Genomic DNA, 18,909 nt, shown 5'->3' with positions numbered 1-18,909 from the left:
GCCGGGCTGGGGGGATGACGTCAGCGAGCGGCGCCATGTTGTGTGCGCCTCACTCGGTGCCGGGGCCGCTGACTGGCGCGGGGGAAACTTTATTCGGCGGTACTCACGTTCCCGGTAACTGGCGCGGGGGGGACGGTTCCTGTTGCACCGCCAAGATGGAGCCCGAAAGCCTTCTGGAAGCTCTGGCAGGTCAGTGGCCTCGGGCGATTATTTAGTGGCGATTTGTGCGTGCACTGGGGCAAGAATCTGCTTCCTACACTGCTCTGTAAAGCTCCGGCTTTCCTTTTCCCTCCCCTTGATAACTCGCGCTCTCTCTCTCATTCCCACCAGCAGATTTCGAGAAAAAATCCAAGAAGGAAGTGTCGTCGCTGCTGGACCAGTTCCTTTGTCATGTCGCAAAGACGGGAGAAACCCTGTGAGTGAGAGTGTGGGGCCTGAGGAGGAGGAGAAGGGTCTGGGAACTGAGGCCAACTCTCAACCAGTTGAGCGCTGGGCTCGGGTTTGAGTCCCCGCAGGATGTGCTCGGCCACACATCGTCCTGTGGAGCACTGTAGCTGGGGGAGGGGAGAGCTGGGGTCAGAGGGGTGCAAGGGGCGGGATTACTTTCAGTTGTCAGGAGCGTTCTACTCAGGATCTGGGAGTCTTGGGTTTGAATCCCACAAGGAAATCACATTTTCATAGGTAGATAACATGGACACGTAGGATATTGTGGGACTAAAAGCCAACAAATCCACTGGACCTGATGACCTACATCCTAGGGTTCTAAAAGAGGTGGATGCAGAGATAGTGGATGCATTGGATGTGATCTTCCAAAATTCCATAGATTCTAGAACGGTCCCAGCGGATTGGAAAGCAGCAAATGTAACACCTCTATTCAAGAAAGGAAGGAAGAGCAAAAACAGGGAACTACAGGTCAGTTAGACAGACATCAGTTGTCTGTAAAATGCTGGACTCCATTATTAAGAATGTGCTAACAGGGCACTTACAAAATCATAATATGATTTGAACATAAGTAGGAGCTGGAGTAGGCCATTTGGCCCTTCGAGCCTGCTCTGCCATTCAACAAGATCATGGCTGATCTTCTACCTCAACTCCACCTTCCCGCACTATCCTCATCTCACTTAATTCCCAAAAATTTATCGACCTCTGTCTTGAACATACTCAACGACTGAGCATCCACAGCTCTGTGGGGTAGAGAATTCCAAAGATTCACAACCCTTTGAGTGAAGAAATTTCTCATCATCTCAGTCCTAAAAGATCTATACTACCACTGCCACATTCCTTTTTACTTGCCCGCCTGCCCGAATGGCCTCCTGTACCATGGTGCTGTGGTCAGTTTGCCCATCCTTCCTGCAGTCCTTGTTCTCATCCATTCAGACAGCAAGTACCTCGTACATGTTGGACAAGGTCAAGGGCTGAGGCTCCTCCATGGTTTTATGAAGGGGCAATCGTGTTTAACAAATTTATTGGAGTTTTGAGGCTGTAACTAGCAGGGTAGATAAAGGGGAACCAGTGGATGATGTATATTTGGATTTCCAAAAGGCATTTGATAAGGTACCACATAAAAGGTTGTTACGCAAGATAAGGGCTCATGGGGTTGGGGGTAATATATTAGTTAATGGACAGAAAACAGAGAGTAGGGATAAATTAGTCATTTCCAGTTGGCAGGCTGTAACTAGTGGGGTGCCACAAGGGTTAGTGCTTGGGCCTCAGCTATTTACAATCTATATTAATGACTTAGATGAAGGGACCGAGTGTGCAATGTATCCAAGTTTGCTGACGATACAAAGCTAGGTGGAACAGTAAGCTGTGAGGAAGACACAAAGAGCCTGCAAAGGGATATAGAGAAGTTAAGTGAGTGGGCAATAAGGTGGCAGATGGATTATAATATGGGGAAATGTGAGTTTATTCACTTTGGTAAGAAGAATAGAAAAACAGAATATTTTTTAAATGGTGAGAAGCTATTAAATGTTGGTGTTCAGAGAGATTTAGGTGTCCTCGGACAGGAAACGAGTTAGCATGGAGGTACAGCAAGTAATTAGGAAGGCAAATGGCATGTTGGACTTCATTGCAAGGGGGTTGGAGTATAAGAGTAAGGAGGTCTTGCTGCAATTGTACAGGGCTTTAATGAGACCACACCTGGAGTACTGTGCACAGTTTTGGTTGCCTTATCTGAGGAAGGATATACTTGCCTTAGAGGCAGTGCAATGAAGGTTCACTAGAATGATTCCTGGGATGAGAGGGCTGTCCTATGAGGAGAGATTGAGTAGATTGGGCCTATACTCTCGAGTTCAGAAGAATGAGAGGTGATCTCATTGAGACTTGCAAGATTCTGAGGGGGATTGACAGGGTAGATGTTGAGAGGCTGATTCCCCTGGCTGGAGTGTCTAGAACTAGGGGACATAGTCTCAGGATCAGGGGTCGGACATTTAAAGACTGAGATGAGGAGGAATTTCTTCACTCAGAGGGTTGTGAATCTTTGGAATTCTCTACCCCAAAGGGCTGTGGATGCTGATTCGTTGAGCATATTCAAGGATGAGATAGATTTAATTTTTTGGACTCTGGACGAATCAAGGGATATGGCGATCGGGCAGGAAAGTGGAGTTGAGGACGAAGATCAGCCATGATTTAATGAATGGCGGAGCAGGCTCGAGGTGCCATAGGGCCTACTTCTCCTAATTCTTATGCTCTTATTAGGATGGGGGATGGTGGAGGGGGTGGATAGAGGGAGAAGTGGTCTGGTTGGGGTGGCGGTGGGGGGGATAGAGGGAGAGCTGGTCTGTGGAAGGGTGGATAAGAACATAAGAAATAGGAGCAGGAGCAGGAGTAGGCCATTTGGCCTTCCGAGCCTGGTCCGCCATTCAATAAGATCATGGCTGATCTTCTACCTCATCTCCACTTTCCTGCACTATCCCCATATCCCTTGATTCCCTTAATATTCGAAAATCTTTCGATCTCTGTCTTGAATATACTCAATAACTGAGTCTCCACAGCCCTCTGGGATAGAGAATTCCAAAGATTCACAACCCTCTGAGTGAAGAAATTTCTCCTCATCTTAGTCCTAAATGGCTGACCCCTTATTCTGAGACTGTGACTCCTGGTTCTAGATTCCCCAGCCAGGGGAAACATCCTCCCTGCATCTACCCTGTCAAGCCCTGTAAGAATTTTTTGTGTTTCAATGAGATCACCTCTCATTCTTCTAAACTCTAGAGAATATAGGCCTAGTCTACTCAATGGAGGTTAGAGGGAGAGGTGGTCTGGGGAAGGGTTAATAGAGGGAGAGGTGGTCTGGGGAAGGGTGGATAGAGGGAGAGGTGGTCAGAAGCTGCAGCAGCGGGAATTGGGGTCGGTGTTGGCTCACAGCAGTTGAGTCCTAGGTCCCGCTGTCATCTGGCCAGACTGCAGCCACTTCTGACTGTTAGACCGTGGGAGCAAGAATTATCCTCCAATACAATCAGATGAGATTTTTTTTTAAGGCGAACCAATCTCTGGATGAACTCCCTTTTTGGCTCATTCACAGTCTCCACATCTGGTCAACAGGCAGCCATGGTGTGTGGTAGAGTGCACTGAAACACTTGCTTTGTAAACAGGAGACCCAAGGGCACCCCTTCCAGAACTGAGTTGTGTATAATTGAAGTGAAATGTGAAATATAAAGGATCGGTATTGTTTGTCTTTTGGTGATGGACAAAGCTTGTTTCCCAAAGGAATTAAATCAGTTCAGGCTTCACCGTCCCAAGTTATGTTTTTTTTATTTTAAAGGTGAATGAGGTATTCAAATGTGTGTTTTTGATAAACTGGCATTTAGTGACTTTAGTTTGATGATAAATCCCACAGGAAATGGAGGTCAATGGGAAGCCCTTTAACATTATTTCTCACTCTCTCGGCTTCTCACTCTCTCGGCTCCTCCCTCGGCTCAAGGAAAGATCTAACCGTTTTGAGGGGAACCTGTAAAACAAACCTGATCCATGTTTTAGATTTAAACTTGAATTCCTCCCTCCCTGGGTCTGTGATCATTTAATCAACACTGAAGTGAATCCCAGCGCCCAACCGAGTCCTCAGTGAGTGGATTAAATACGGAGATGAAATCCATCCTGGGCCATCCCAGCACGACGGCTCTGAGCTTTACTTGAACTTTTTTGCTGGGGCTACCGGCGATGGCAGGACCCAGCGCTTCACCCTCCTTTTGTTACCCGCTGTGGTTTGGGTGCTGCCGCCTTTCCTCGGGCCTGGTTGTTGGAAAAGTGCAGACACAGAGGGCCACCGGTTGAGGTGCCGCCTCGGCCCATCAGTCGCATAGTTCCTGTCGCAGAGGATTTCGTGCCTCAAGCGAGGCCTAAAACCTACAACCAGCATTTCTATTTTTAAATGCGACCGACACTGGCCTCTGCTCCCATGTAAACTCGAGGCCGTGTGAGATGAAGGGCATAGAAGGAGGGAGAAAACCTTCGGCCGCAGCTTGCTCACTGGCTTTTGGACACGTTGACGGGGGCCTAACCCCAGCCTGAGCTCTGGGTAGGGAATTTGAACTGGCTTGCGGTAGGGTTCTGGTTCAGACCCAGCCCAGTGTGCAGTCCTTGTTCGTGGGGCCTGGAGATGCATTGCGCAAACATTTGGGGGTTCGGAGCTTGTCAGTTGGATGTGGCTTCACTGTTCGTGCATTTCTCAATAAGATGTTCAGTATCCACGCGTCCTTCACTGGCAGTATCTCAAACACACTGTATGGACAGTGGCAAATGTCCTTACCCGCTGACGTGCTTTGAAAGGTTGTGCGATACTGGACTTCTTTCTTTATAGGTTCACAGCAAATCTGGGGTTTGTAGGTTATTCTAGCTGTTCCACTGAGAAACAACAAAGTATTTTGTTTTTTTGGTCCCATGAGTGTTTTGAATTGAAAGCTTCAGCTTGTATATTGTTAAGGATTTGGAGAACTTTGATTCACTTGGTCTCTGCAGGAAATCTGGAATGTATCTGCCAATCATTTTTGTTTAAATTTAAATTAACTTTTTGTTCTATTAGTTTTAAAAGTGCTGACCCTGTTGTATGGACACCAATGGAGGGATTGCTGACCCATTGTGAGGAAGCAGGATTATCAATTCAAGCAGAAGCTCTTCTAGTTTGATCAGAACAATCTATCTACTTGTTGTAATTCATCCTTCATACTGTGGCTCAAAAACGTGCCCAACCTTTCCACTGTTGTTATCAGTGCAGAGTGTTTGGTAAAACATGGTAAATATTTCATGGATGAATCTGATGTATGATTCTGTTGCCATAAAACTACTGTTTTATGCTCCAGTTGGTTTTGATTTAGCAGACAAGTAAAATGGATGTCGTATTTTCTATGTTTTTCTTCCAGTTGTCAGTGTAGATGAGGAAAGATCATTCTGTTGAAGGGTGAGCTGGTTACAGGGATGACTGTGAGCAGAAATAATAAATTGAGTTTGTAACCCCGTTTTCTGATCATGACTAAAAACCGCTTTGTGGGTCCAGCTCAATTCGGAGCTTGGGAGGTTGTTGGGCTTCCTATAAAATATTGTTACATTTGCCTTCGATATTATACAAATCCTATGTCTGTGGTTATTGATGTTGCTTGATTTTCAATTTGTTGGTGTCATCTTGATGCAGTTGCTAACGCTTTGGCCTCTTGAGTCTAAAGGTTGCAGGTTGAAACTCAACTCTATCATTTGATATTATCTTGGTTAAGATGCTGCACTTCAGATGAAGTATTGTACTGATATCTGTCTGTTTAAGTGGACATCAAAGATCCCATGACACTCTTTAAAGAAGAGCAGTGAGATCTCAGTGTCCTTTTTTTTTATTCATTCATGGGATGTGGGCGTCGCTGGCAAGGCCAGCATTTATTGCCCATCCCTAGTTGCCCTTGAAAAAGTGGCAGTGAGCCGCCTTGAACCGCTGCAGTCCGTGTGGTGAAGGTACTCCCACAGTGCAGTTAGGGAGGGAGTTCCAGGATTTTTACCCAGCGACGATGAAGGATCGGTGATATACTTCCAAGTCAGGATGGTGTGTGACTTGGAGGAGAACCTGCAGGTGGTGGTGTTCCCATTCGCCTGCTGCCCTTGTCCTTCTAGGTGGAAGAGGTCACGGGTTTGGGAGGTGCTGCCGAAGAAGCCTTGGTGAGTTGCTGCAGTGCATCTTGTAGATGGTACACACTGCAGCCACGGTACGCCGGTGGTGAAGGGAGTGAATGTTTAAGGTGGTGGCTGGGGTGCCAATCAAGCAGGCTGCTTTGTCTTGGATGGTGTCGAGCTTCTTGAGTGTTGTTGGAGCTGCACTCATCCAGGCAAGTGGGGAGTATTCCATCACACTCCTGACTTGTGCCTTGTAGATGGTGGAAAGGCTTTTGGCGAGTCAGGAGGTGAGTCACTCGCCACAGAATACCTAGCCTCTGAACTGCTCTTGTTGCCACAGTATTTGTGGCTGGTCCAGTTAAGTTTCTAGTTGATGGTGACCTGCAGGATGTTGATGGTGGGGGATTCGGCAATGATAATGCCGTTGAATGTCATGGGGCGGTGGTTAGATGCTCACTTTTTGGCGCTAGTCATTGCCTGGCACTTGTGTGGCACGAATGTTACTTCTCACTTATCAGCCCAAGCCTGAATGTCTTCCAGGTCTTGCTGCATGCAGGCATGGACTGCTTCATTATCTGAGGAGTTGTGAATGGCACTGAACACTGCAGTCATCAGCGAACATTCCCATTTCTGACCTTATGCTGGAGGGAAGGTCATTGATGGAGCAGCTGAAGATGGTTGGGCCGAGGACACTGCCCTGAGGAACTCGTGCAACGTTGTCCTGGGGCTGTGATGATTGACTTCCAACCACTACAACCATCTTCCTTTGTGCTTGGTATGACTCCAGCCAGTGGAGAGTTTCCTACCCGCCCCCACCCCCGATACCCATTGACTTCAGTTTTATTAGGGCTCTTTGATGCCACACTCTGTCAAATGCTGCCTTGATGTCAAGGGCAGTCACTCTCACCTCACCTCTGGAATTCAGCTCTTTTGTCCATGTTTGGATGTTTGGACCAAGGCTGTAATGAGGCATGCATCCGTGTGGTCCTGGCAGAACCCAAACTGGACCTCAGTGAGCAGGTTATTGGTGAGTAAGTGCTGCTTGATAGCACTGTCGACGCCACCTTCCATCACTTTGCTGATTGAGAGTAGACTGATGGGGCGGTAATTGCCATGGATTGGATTTGCCTGGCATTTTGTGGACAGAACATACCTGAGCAGTTTTCCACGTTGTCGGATAGATGCCAGTGTTATAGCTGTACTAGAATAGCTTGGCTAGAGGCGTGGCTAGTTCTGGAGCACAAGTCTAAAGCACGACACGTCTGTTGGATAGCTCTCCCAATTTTGGCACAAGGCCCCAGATGTTCGTGAGGAGGACTTTGCTGGGTGGACTGGGCTGGGTGTGCGGTTGTCATGTCTGTAGCCAGTGCCGAGATCAATGCCAGGTGGTCTGCCTGGTTTTTTTTATTATTGTTTTTCGTAGCGTTTTTTTACAACTGAGTGGCTTGCTCGGCCATTTCAGAGGGCAGTTGAGAGTCGACCACATTGCTGTGGGTCTGGAGTCACATATAGGTAAGGATGGCCCATTTCCTTCCCTAAAGGACATCAGTGAACAAGATGGGTTTTTACGACAATCCGATAGTTTCGTGGTCACCATTACTGATACTAGCTTTTCATTCCAGATTTATTTAATTAACTGAATTAAAATTCCCCAACTGCTGTGGTGGGATTTGAACTCGCGTCTCCGGATCATTCGTCCAGGCCTCCGAATTACTATGCTACTGTTCCTGGCCAAACATTCACCTTCAACCAACAATAGATTAACTGAACACAGTAAGAGATGTCACCCTTGATCTCTGCTGACTTAGCTGATCTCAGCCTGGACATTGGTTGACGTGCTACCGTTGGCTTCAGCACTGCTGGGCTGTGGTGGAGAAAAATCGGCCTGGAACCACACTCCCGATCGCTATCCAGTAATCGGTGCTACAAAATGTGGGTATCGGGTTAGGCTCATCTGTGCTTCTGGTGTCTGCAAAATTGTGAAGGAGCGAAAGATGAGAGGAGGAGGTCAGCAACTACTATACTGGTTGATTTAAAGGGATATTTGTGAGTTCTTTTAAGGTAGTTAAACACTTTATTTTGGAAAAAAACCCATAAATTTTCAGGTATTCCCACCTGATCAGCACTTGCATCATGAGAGTTTCAACTTTGCACCTGAGCAATTGTATTCCTTCAGTGATACAGTGGTGTTTCAGAGAATCATAGAATGATACAGCACAGAAGAAGGGCATTCGGCCCATCATCCCTGGTAGAGCTATCCAATGAATCCCACTTCCCCCTGCTCTTTCCCCATAGCCCTGTAAATGTTTTCACTTCAGGTATTTATCCAATTCTCTTCTGAATGTTATTATTGAATCTGCTTCCACCACCCTTTAGGCAGTGGATTCTAGATCACAACAACTCTCTTTCCTCACGTCGCCTCTGGTTCTTTTGTCAATCACCTTTAAATATGTGTCCTCCGGTTAATGATCCATCTACCACTGAAAACAGTTTCTCCTTATTTACTCTTTCAAAACCATTCATGATTTTGCATACCTCTATCAAATCTCCTCTTAACCTTCTCTGCTGTAAAGAGAACAACCTCAGTGGTCTGCACAGCGTGGCATTAAACAGAGCGTTTTATTTGGGAATTTGGAAGGAGTTGGAATTCGGAGAAGAGGGGGAAGGAGTTGCTGCTTTTTGCCTACACTACTTGTAGTGCTTTGTGTTACAGGTAGATAATTAATTTCATAACCCATAACTTAATCTGGATCAAGAAAGTAGTCAAGAAACTAAACTGTAAACTAAGTTACTTAAATACAAATTTAATTACATTTATAATTACATAAAACAAGGTCATATTGGAATGGCAGTGCAGGTAGTGTGCCGCAACTGCAGCATGTGGGAGTTTGTGGAGAGCATTGTGATCCCAGACAACCACGTTTGCAGTAAGTGCCTGCATCTTGAACTTTAGATCAGAGTTGTTGAGCTGGAGTATGAGGTGCAGACATTGCGGGGCATCAAGGATGGGGAGAGTTACCTGGACACTTTGATCCAGGAGGCAGTCACACCCCTTGGGTTAGGTAGTGGTACAGGTCTGGTTAGTGGTCAAGGGCAGGAGGGTGTGACTGCAACTCAGGCAGGTAAGGGGACCCCAGGTGTGGTGCTGGAGGAGCCTTGGAATTTGTCCTTATCCAACAGGTATGAGGCTCTTGCTGTTTGTATGAGGGAAAAGCCTGCAGGATGGATGAGCAAGCTGGCCATGGTGCAAGAGGTCATTCAAGTGGGGGGGGGAAGTGAAAGGGAATGTAGTTGTGGTAGGGGACAGTATAGTCATAGGGATAGATACTGTTCTGTGCAGCAGCGACCGAGAGTTCCAAGAGTTGCCTGCCCAGTGCCAGGGTTAAGGATGTCTCGCGGCTGGAGAAGAACTTGGGGTGGGAAGGGGAGGATCCAGTTGTTGAGGTCCACGTAGGAACCAACGACAGGTAGGACTAGGAATGAGGTTCTGCTGAGAGAATTTGAGGAGTTGGGCTCCAAATTAAAACGGAGAACCTCAAAGGTAATAAAGCTCTGAATTATAACCTGAGCCACGTGCCAATTGGCATAGGGATAAGCCGATTAGAAGGTTAAATATATGGCAGTGTGGTGTGGGAAGCGGGGGTTTTGCTTCATGGGGCACTGGCACCAGTACTGGGGAAAGAAGGAGCTGTTCCGTTGGGTGGACTCCACTTAAACCAGGCTGGAACTAGTGTCCTGGCGAATTGAATAACTGGGGAAGTAGACAGGGCTTTAAACTAATGAAAGGTGGGGTGGTAGGAGGAATCGGGAAAGAGTAAATTTAAAAGCAGCAAGAGAAATTTCAAGGCTCTAGAGCAGAGCAGAGTTTTGGGTAAAAATAAGCAGAGTGGGTCAGGAAGGGACAGAGAGAGTAACAAAGGTAATAAGGCATCAGTGACTAAGGTGACATCAGGGGAAAATAGAAAAAAAGTCATAGCTAAAGGCACTATATCTGAATGCACTAAGCATTCGCAACAAAATAGATGAATTAATAGCTCAGATAGAAATTAATAGGTTTGATCTAATAGCCATTATGGAGATGTACTTTAACTTATAGAAGAGATAGGCAAAATGGAAAAGCAAGAGGGGTAGCTCTGATAAAGGATGGGATGAAGAAAGTAGAGGTAAATGATCTTAGCTAGGAAAATCAAGAAGTAGAATCAGTTTGGGTGAAGCTAAGAAACAGCAAGGGGCTGAAAACATTGGTGGGAGTTGTTTATAGGCCCCCAAACAATAGTTGTAATGTAGGACAGAGTATAAATCAGGAAGTTAGAGGCGCATGTAACAAGGGTAATACAGTAATCATGGACTTTAATCTACATATAGACTGGGCAAACCAAATTTGCAGTAATAGTGTGGAGGTCGAATTCACGGAATGTATGCAAGATAGTTTTCTAGATCAGTATGTTGAGGAACCAAGTAGGGAACAGGCTATTTTAGATCTAGTATTGTGCAACGAGAAAGGGTTAATTAATAACCTTGCAGTAAAGGGGCCTTTAGGGAAGAGCGACCATAATATAAGAGAATTTTATAATAATTTCGAAAATGATTTAGTTAAATCTGAAACTAGGGTCTTAAATCTAAAAGCAAACTACGTAGGTATAAAAGGCGAGTTGGATCTGGTAGATTGGGAAACTACATTAAAAGGTATGATGGTAGAAGAGCAGTGGCAAGCATTTAAAGAATTAATAAATAATTTACAACAAATATACATTCCTTTTAAGGCACAAAACCCCCCACAGGAAAAGTGGTCCAACCGTGGCAATTGAGAAGTTAAAGATAGTATTAGATCAAAGGAAGAAGCTTATAATGTTGCCAAAAAGAGTAGTAAGCTTGAGGATTGGGAGGAATTTAGAATGCAGCAAAGGAGGACCAAGAAATTGATAAAGAAAAGGAAAGTAGAATATGAAAGTAAACTGAGACATAAAAACAGATTGTAAAAGCTTCTATAGGTATGTGAAAAGGAAAAGATTAGCGAAAGTAAATGCGAGACCCTGACAGGCTGAGACAGGAGAAATTATAATGGGGAAATAAGGAAATGGCAGAGAAATTAAACAAATACTTTGTATCTGTCTTCGCGGAAGAAGACATGAGGAACTGAAAGAAATTAGTATTGATAAAAAAAATAGTACTGGAGAAATTAATGGGACTGAAAACTGATAAATCCCCTGGACCTGATGACCTGCATCCTAGGGTTTTGAAAGAGGTGGCTATAGAAATAATGGATGCATTGGTCGTCATTTTCCAAAATTCTATAGATTCTAGAACGGTTCACGCGGATTGGAAAATGTAACCCCACTATTTAAGAAAGTAGGGAGAGAGAAAATAGGGAACTACAGACCAGTTAGCCTGACATCAGTAGTAGGGAAAATGCTAGAATATTATTAAGGACGTCATAACAGGGCACTTAAAAAAAATTAAAAAAAATTATAATAGGATTGGGCAAAGTCAACACGGATTTATGAAAGGGAAATCATATTTGACAAATCTGTTTTGAGGTTGTAATTAGCAGAATAGATAATGGGGAACCAGTGGATGTGGTGTATTTGGATTTTCAGAAGGCATTTGATAAGGTGTCACACGAGGTTATTAAACAAAATTAGGGCTCATGGGATTGGTGATAATATACTAGCATGGATTGAGGATTGGTTGACAGAAAACAGAGAGTGGGAATAAGCGGCTCATTTTTAGATTGGCCGGCTGTAACTAGTGGAGTACCGCAAGGATCAGCGCTTGGGCCGCAGCTATTCACAATCTATATCAATGATTTGAAAGAGGGGACCAAATGTAATATATCCAAGTTTGCTGATGATACAAAGCTAGGTGGGAATATAAGTTGTGAGGAGGATTCAAAGAGGCTTCAAGAGGATATAGACAAGCTAATTGAGTGGGCAAGAACATGGCAAATGGAATATAATGTGGAGCAATGTGAAGTTATCCACTTTGGTAGGAAAAATAGAAAAGCAGAGTATTTTTTAAATGGTGAAAGATTGGGAAATGTTGGTGTTCGGAGGGACCTGGGTGTCCTTGTACAAAAATCACTGAAAGTTAACATGCAGATACATCAAGCAATTAGGAAAGCAAATGGTATGTTGGCCTTTATTACAAGAGGATTTGGGTATAAGAGTAAAGACATCTTGCTGCAATTATATAGGGCCCTGGTGAGTATTGTGTACAGTTTTTGTCTCCTTACCTAAACAAGGATATACTTGCCATAGAGGGAGTGCAATGAAGGTTCACCAGACTGGTTCCTGGGATTGGGGGGGATTGTCCTATGAGGAGGGATTGAGTAGACTGGGCCTATGTTCTCTAGAGTTTAGAAGAATGAAAGGTGATCTCATTGAAACATACAACATTCTTACAGGGCTTGACAGGGTAGATGCAGGGAGGATATTTCTCCTGGCTGGGGTGTCTAGGACCAGGGCTCACAGTCTCAGAATAAGGGGTCGGCCATTTAGGACTGAGATGAGGAGAAATTTCTTCACTGAAGGTGGTGAATCTTTGAAATTCTGTACCCCATAGGGCTGTGGAGGCTCAGTTGTTGAGTATATTCAAGATAGAGATTGATAGATTTTTGGATATCAAGGGATATGGGGATCGGGCAGGAAAGTGGAGTTGAGGTGGAAGATCAGCCATGATCTTATTGAATGGCGGAGCAGGCTCGAGGGGCTGAATGGCCTATTCCTGCTCCTATTTCTTATGTTATGTTCTCCAGTCTCTCCACATAACTGAGGTCCCCCATCCCTGGTACTATTCTGATAAATCTCTTCTGCACCCTCCAAATTCTTGACATCCTTCCTAAAGTGTGGTGCCCAGAATTGAACACAGTACTGTAGTCGAGGCCTAACCAGTGATTTATAAAGGTTTAGCACAACCTCCTTGCTTTTGTACACTATTCCTGTGTTAATAAAGCCAAGGATCCCATATGCTTTTTTAAGTGTTTAAAGGGGCTATATAAATACAAGTTGTTGGTGCTAACCAGTCTATTATGTGGTACTTTGTCAAATGCCTTTTGAAAGTCCATATACACAACATCAACTGCACTACCCTAATCAACCCTCTCCGTTACTTCGTTAAAGAACTCGATCAAGTTAGTCAAACACAATTTGCCTTTAACAGATCTGTGCTGGCTTTCATTTATTAGCCCATACTATTCCAAATGCTGATTAATTTTGTCCCGGATTATTGTCTCCAAAGGTTCCCCACTACCGCATTAGGCTGACTGACCTGCAGTTGCTGGGTTTATCGCTCTTCCTTTTTTTAAACAGAGTTATAACATTTGTAATCCTCCAGTCCTCTGGCACCACCCCCATATTGTTGTGTAATTCAGCCTATATTTTGTGTGGAGTTAGGACTTTGACTGTTCTGTTAGTATTCTCCCTCGGCATCCATGTCCAGTTTTCTACTTGCACTGTATTTTTTGTCACAGTCGGGTAAATTATTCTATTTTATCTTATTGCTAGCAATTTCAGTAACAACATTCTCATTCTGTGATGTATACCCCACCTGTAATAACTTGTGCTAGCTATACCATCTTTAGACTGGCATTTAGGCAGCGCTGAAATGAATCACATGACCTACATTATCGGTATAACTCCTGGGTGTGCTGAGAGGTCTGCAATCTTGTAACTAGGATGTAAAGTGGATCAGAAAGACATTTACTTTGTATGGAAAAAAAATTGTAGATAGCTATATTTCACACTAAATTAGTTCCCATTGGCTCCTCGGATGACTCGCTAGGTAAATGCACCATGTGGTGATGGAGTTATCCTTAGACACCAGCAAGGTCCCAGATTCTTTTTCTATATGCCGACCACTGCAGCTCCCAGTAGAAATTCTTCTCGGCATTTCATCTACATGATCTGTTTCAAAGTGCATGTTTATTTACTGATTGCAGCTTTGATTGTTGTGAAGAGGTGGCTCGCAGCCTTTTTTAAGCCAGATGGTCATGGCCCATTACTAGCTGCTTACTGAAATGATAAGGAAATGTAGGAGTTGCATGCATGGAGTTAATTTTGATGTTTCTTCACCCCATCCCTATTGAACATGACACTATTTAATAATTCTGCTTTAAAACTCCCCTGAGTTTTCCTGTGTATTTGGCCAGATAAGTGATATTTGATGATAAATGCTGCTAATGGTTTCTCACAGTAAGTGCAGATGTGTTTTTCCAGAGTTGATGGTACAAAAAGTAAGTTGTTGCTTGGAACTCGATGTTGGAGTTTCCCTTTTAAGCGTGGTCTGTTTGAAAGAGGGTGAGATTACTTTTGTGTGCCCACTTACTGACAACAATTGGTGCCTATAACCACGCAAGCTTTCAATGTAGCCTAAAGGAGAAGGTAAGCTGATGTTTCCTACCTTTGTATGTTTTTTGATCAGCTTCTGTGATGAGGGAAGTGATCGGGGTGGTAGCTGCTGATTAATGCATTGGATCCCTGCAGAACTGCACTTACAAGCGGGCCTCAATCACACCCACTGCTGTCGATCACAACCTGCTGCTTGCACAATTTCAGCCAATTACCTAGCCAGTGTAATAACTGTCCTATAATCTCGTGTGATCTTGTTTAGTAATGGCCATAAATGTGATATTTTACCAAATGCACTTTGAAAGTCCCAAGTATAGATCAACCACCAGATTCACTGCATCCATCATTCTAATCACTTCCTCAAAAGAACTCAACCAAATTACTGACGCAAGCCTATATTTCTTCAAGCACAAAACATTCAGAAATGCCATGCATGGCTCATGTGCATCATCCTATCTCTGTAATTGACATTCATTAAATTGTTAATACTGATTTCAGCTGTCCTACCTTCCCAGTGCTAGTGGAACTACACACATTGAGCTACAATGAACTGGTAATGGGTAAACCTACAGACAAGCAGTGGGAAGCGTTCAACAAACCATTTGGTATGGTACAAAACCAGGACATTTCTTTAAAAGACAAAGGTCCCACTTGTGTAGTTAAGCACCCATGGTCCACAAATGAGGTAAGAGATGGTATCAAGCTAAAAGAAAAGGCTTGTGCAAGGAAAAGTGGGAACCCAGCAGACTGGGAGAGTGAAAAGAAGAAAAGGGTTGCAAAGAAATTGATAAGTGCAATATTGAATATGAAAAAAAACTTGCAAGATTTAATAAAGCTAACCGTAAAAGTTTTTATAAATATGTTGAGTAGCAAAAGGGAGTGTTGTCCCATTAAAGATAGATGCAGGCGAGACTATAATGGTAAGGAAATGGCTGAATGTTCAGCGATTATCACTCCTTTGCATGCCAATCACACATCACTTTGACCAAAACACACACAATGTATTGTCTCATCTGTACATTAGCGCCTTACTAACTATGCTATTCTAAGGTTATTAATTTCAACATTCTGCTGAAGGCTGAGCATTTTTCTCAGATGATAATTGCAACCCCTCCCATGCCCCAGATTGTTTCAAGTTCTAGCATAATCTAAACAGATGATTTCCTTTTTAAATAGCTGATCATAATAAAACAGTTCTTATTTTTCATTGAGAAAGCTTAAAAGGAATTCTCCATCGACATCAGATTAGGCACCATAACATTGACATTTTTGTTTATTTTCTTCCAATTTTCATTCTGAAAGAATTGACTCACTGGAGTATTGTTCTGTGGGTGCGAGCTTCTCTCTAGTACATAATTTAAATGCCTATTCTTCGCGTGAGCCTAACATTGACAGGCTATTGGTTTGTGGGAATCACCGTAGAAACTAATCTTTGCTTCACTGGATGTTCGTGGAAACTATTTCCCAGCAGAATTCCCATGATAATGGTCAGAAGTAGGAACCATGGCTGATTAGATTGCTCCTAGCCCAGTGGTATTGAGGCCTATTCTCATGTTGCAACTTTGGCTGAGATCAGCTAAGTGAGCAGAGACTGGGGGATCAGATCTCGGACGTGTGATTCAGTACCACACCAGATAGTGGAAAAGTTATAGTGATTTAGCCCGTGGGAATAAATATTTTCAAGCCATTCATGCCTGGAGTGTTCACTTCCAAGCTTGCTTCATTAATATTCACCAAATCCTTAATTTTGATTTCCGTCCCCCCCCCCACCTCCAAGTGGTTGTGACCTCCCAAAACAATGTACAGGAAACTCTCGTTTAAACGGCACCTAAATATCCGGAATTCTCTATTAACCGGCAAAATTCTCACTCCGAAAACAACACCTCAATAACTGGCAATGTTTCCGAGTCCGAGTCTCCCGCGGTGGCCGAGTTAGTCAGTGGGGGTAGTTCACCAAACTGCCACTACTCGGCTTCTTGGCGCTGTCGGAAGTCCGAACACCTCAAAACCCCTGTAACAGGAGTCTGACTCTCCCGCGCTGCCGGTCGTCTCTTCTGATCCGCCATTTTACAGGGGTACTGTGTGGCTCCCACGCTGCTGGTAGTCTTGGCATTGCATTACCCTCAACTGGCAGTACTGTACTTAATCAAGCATCTTCCACCATCCATACTGTATACTGCACGTTTCTTGATTTTTAAAAATTTTTCTTTGTTAAAAATAGCCTCAGTAGATAACCCTCTCCATCATCCGGAATTTTTGATCAACCGGCAACATGCCGGTCCCGTCGGTGCTGGATACCGAAGAGTTTCCTGTATACTGATAACCTAATGGGTGTGCAAGAGCAACAGTGGTTGACAGTTCTGATCTTTCCTTTTCTGTGGAGAGGTGTCTTGTCAGCACAAAATTTGGTTTTCAGAGTGATATTTGAAACTGCCCGTGTAGAGTTGCAGATGCTAATCTGCTCTGACTGATGTTCACCATGGTGATTTGAGCCCCATACTGCTTTTATTTAAAAAAAAAAAAATTTAAAAAATCCCTTTGACATTTGGTGTTGAATTTTTTTAACCAAGTGGATCAAGATTTTATAGATGTTGATCTTTAACAACTAATTCTTACCAGTTCCTGGTGAGGTAATTTAACATTTTAGTTCTGAAATGAATCACAGTTGAAGAACCTGTTAATCTTGACTGTTGATGCCATTTATATGTGTAAAATGCTAAGATTGTGAGATGAATGTTCTAAATATAGTACAGGTAGACTATCCCTTATCCGAAAACCTTGGGACCAGCTGTGTTTTGGAATTCGGAATTTTTCAGATTTCAGAACGGTATTACGGGGCAGCACCCCGTAAGCAAACGCATTAATATTTCTGCAGCGAACCTTATGAATATTCACACTGAGTGGGATAAATAAAGACTATAAATAGTATTACAGTTTATTTGTACAGTAATAATTTGGTAAATTAAATAGTGGGAGAAATGTAGACCATAAATGCTCTAATACAGTTTATTTGTAAGGAAAACATTCAGTAAAACTTCAAACATATACAGGTACAAACTAAGCTAAATACCTGTACATATACATGCAGTAAAGGTACATTACATCTGGCTTGAGGATCTTGGAGAAGAGGGTACATCAGTGTTGTCATCAGGTTGGAGTCGGACATCTGAAGATGGGCCAGGAACAGGATTCTCAAGTGATGAAGCAGCACTACGACAGACTTTTTAAAGATTTCTTCCAGTGTCATCTGTCTCATTAACATTGGTTTCTGTCTAAGCAGTCTCTCTTTAATTGAGTAAACTTCCATAATCTCTTGCTCACTGATAAATGCACGTTGTTCAAGGCCAGCAATTAACTGATCACACATTGTCACCATATCGTCAATGGGGATTTTTTCACCTGTGTTCACAATGTCATCATCACTACTATCCTCATACTTGTCTTTATTTAACACCATTTCAGCAATTTCCCCATCACTCAACGAATGCACAACAGGTGCATCATTGTCAATGTTCAGCACTTCTTCGATGTCAGCTTCCTCTAACTTATTTACACTTTCGGATGATAAACCTTTGGCGTAAGTAAGGAGATTTGATATCATCATCTTCTCCTGACTGACAGGAAATCCTTCAAAATCTTCATCTGCAGGTCCATCTTCATCAAACATCGTTGTAGGCCAAAGTCTGTGCCAAGCATTTATTAATGTTGGTTTATCAACATCGTTCCAAGCATTAGCAACTGCGTAAATGGCATCCTTAACATTGAACTCTTTCAGGAAGCTTTGGATTCCTATGCCTCTGTTGATTGCATCAAGCATACAGTTAAAAAAAAACGTCTTTATACTTGCTCTTCATGGAGCGTAAAATTCCTTGGTCACAAGGCTGTATTAAAGATGTCACATTAGGGGGAAAGTTAATGCCGAAAACACTACTTTTCACAAGAAGTTCAGGAGGGGGATGTGCGGAGCAGTTGTCCAGGAACAATAACATTTTGCAGTTTTCTTCCAGTCCAACTTGCTTGCCATGAGCTCGTATCGCTGGTACGAAGTGGTTATTGAACCAGTCAGAAAATATTCCTCTGGTTACCCATGCTTTCTTGCTCGCATAATAATGCACAGGTAAATTGCATACACCTTTTCAAACATCTCAGATGTTGGCTTTTTCCAATCACTACCAACTTTAACTTGTGTGTGCCTGCAGCATTGGCACACCCAAGAACAGTCAACCTGTCCTTAGCGTCCTTAAAACCTGCTGGTGCACTCTCATCAGCCGTTGTTAAATGTTTTTCTAGGAACGTAGCGCCAGAACAGAGCTGTTTCATCAGCATTGTAAATTTGTTCAGGACCGAGGTTTTCATCAGATATTATTTTGGCAAATTCGTCAATGTAATTTTCAGCTGCTTCATGATCAGCAGAAGCTTTTTCACCACAGATTTTCAGATATTGTATACCATGACGCTTCTTAAATTTATGCAGCCA

The 18,909-nt window shown here is 43.5% G+C and overlaps 1 protein-coding gene across 4 annotated transcripts in view; it reads left to right on the top strand.

The window, feature by feature from the left end:
• The window catches only part of ppp4r2b (protein phosphatase 4, regulatory subunit 2b), an 88,220-nt gene continuing 69,311 nt past the window's right edge, over nt 1–18,909 (top strand). Inside the window, exons 1-2 of one of the 4 annotated variants that reach the window (XM_086001425.1) lie at nt 1–189; nt 334–415. In XM_086001425.1, coding sequence (XP_085857551.1) covers nt 15–189; nt 334–415 — 257 coding nt within the window. In that variant the 5' untranslated portion in view covers nt 1–14. The remainder of the gene's footprint in view (nt 190–333; nt 416–18,909) is intronic. The other 3 variants (XM_086001423.1, XM_086001426.1, XM_086001424.1) reach the window with 3 other exon arrangements.

This window comes from Somniosus microcephalus, chromosome 11 (assembly GCF_052327205.1).
Source record: "Somniosus microcephalus isolate GS21.2 chromosome 11, FLI_Smic_1.0, whole genome shotgun sequence".
Classification (NCBI taxonomy): domain Eukaryota; kingdom Metazoa; phylum Chordata; class Chondrichthyes; order Squaliformes; family Somniosidae; genus Somniosus; species Somniosus microcephalus.
The sequence above is the reverse complement of the archived record's forward strand: the minus strand, read 5'-3'. Positions and strand labels throughout refer to the sequence as shown.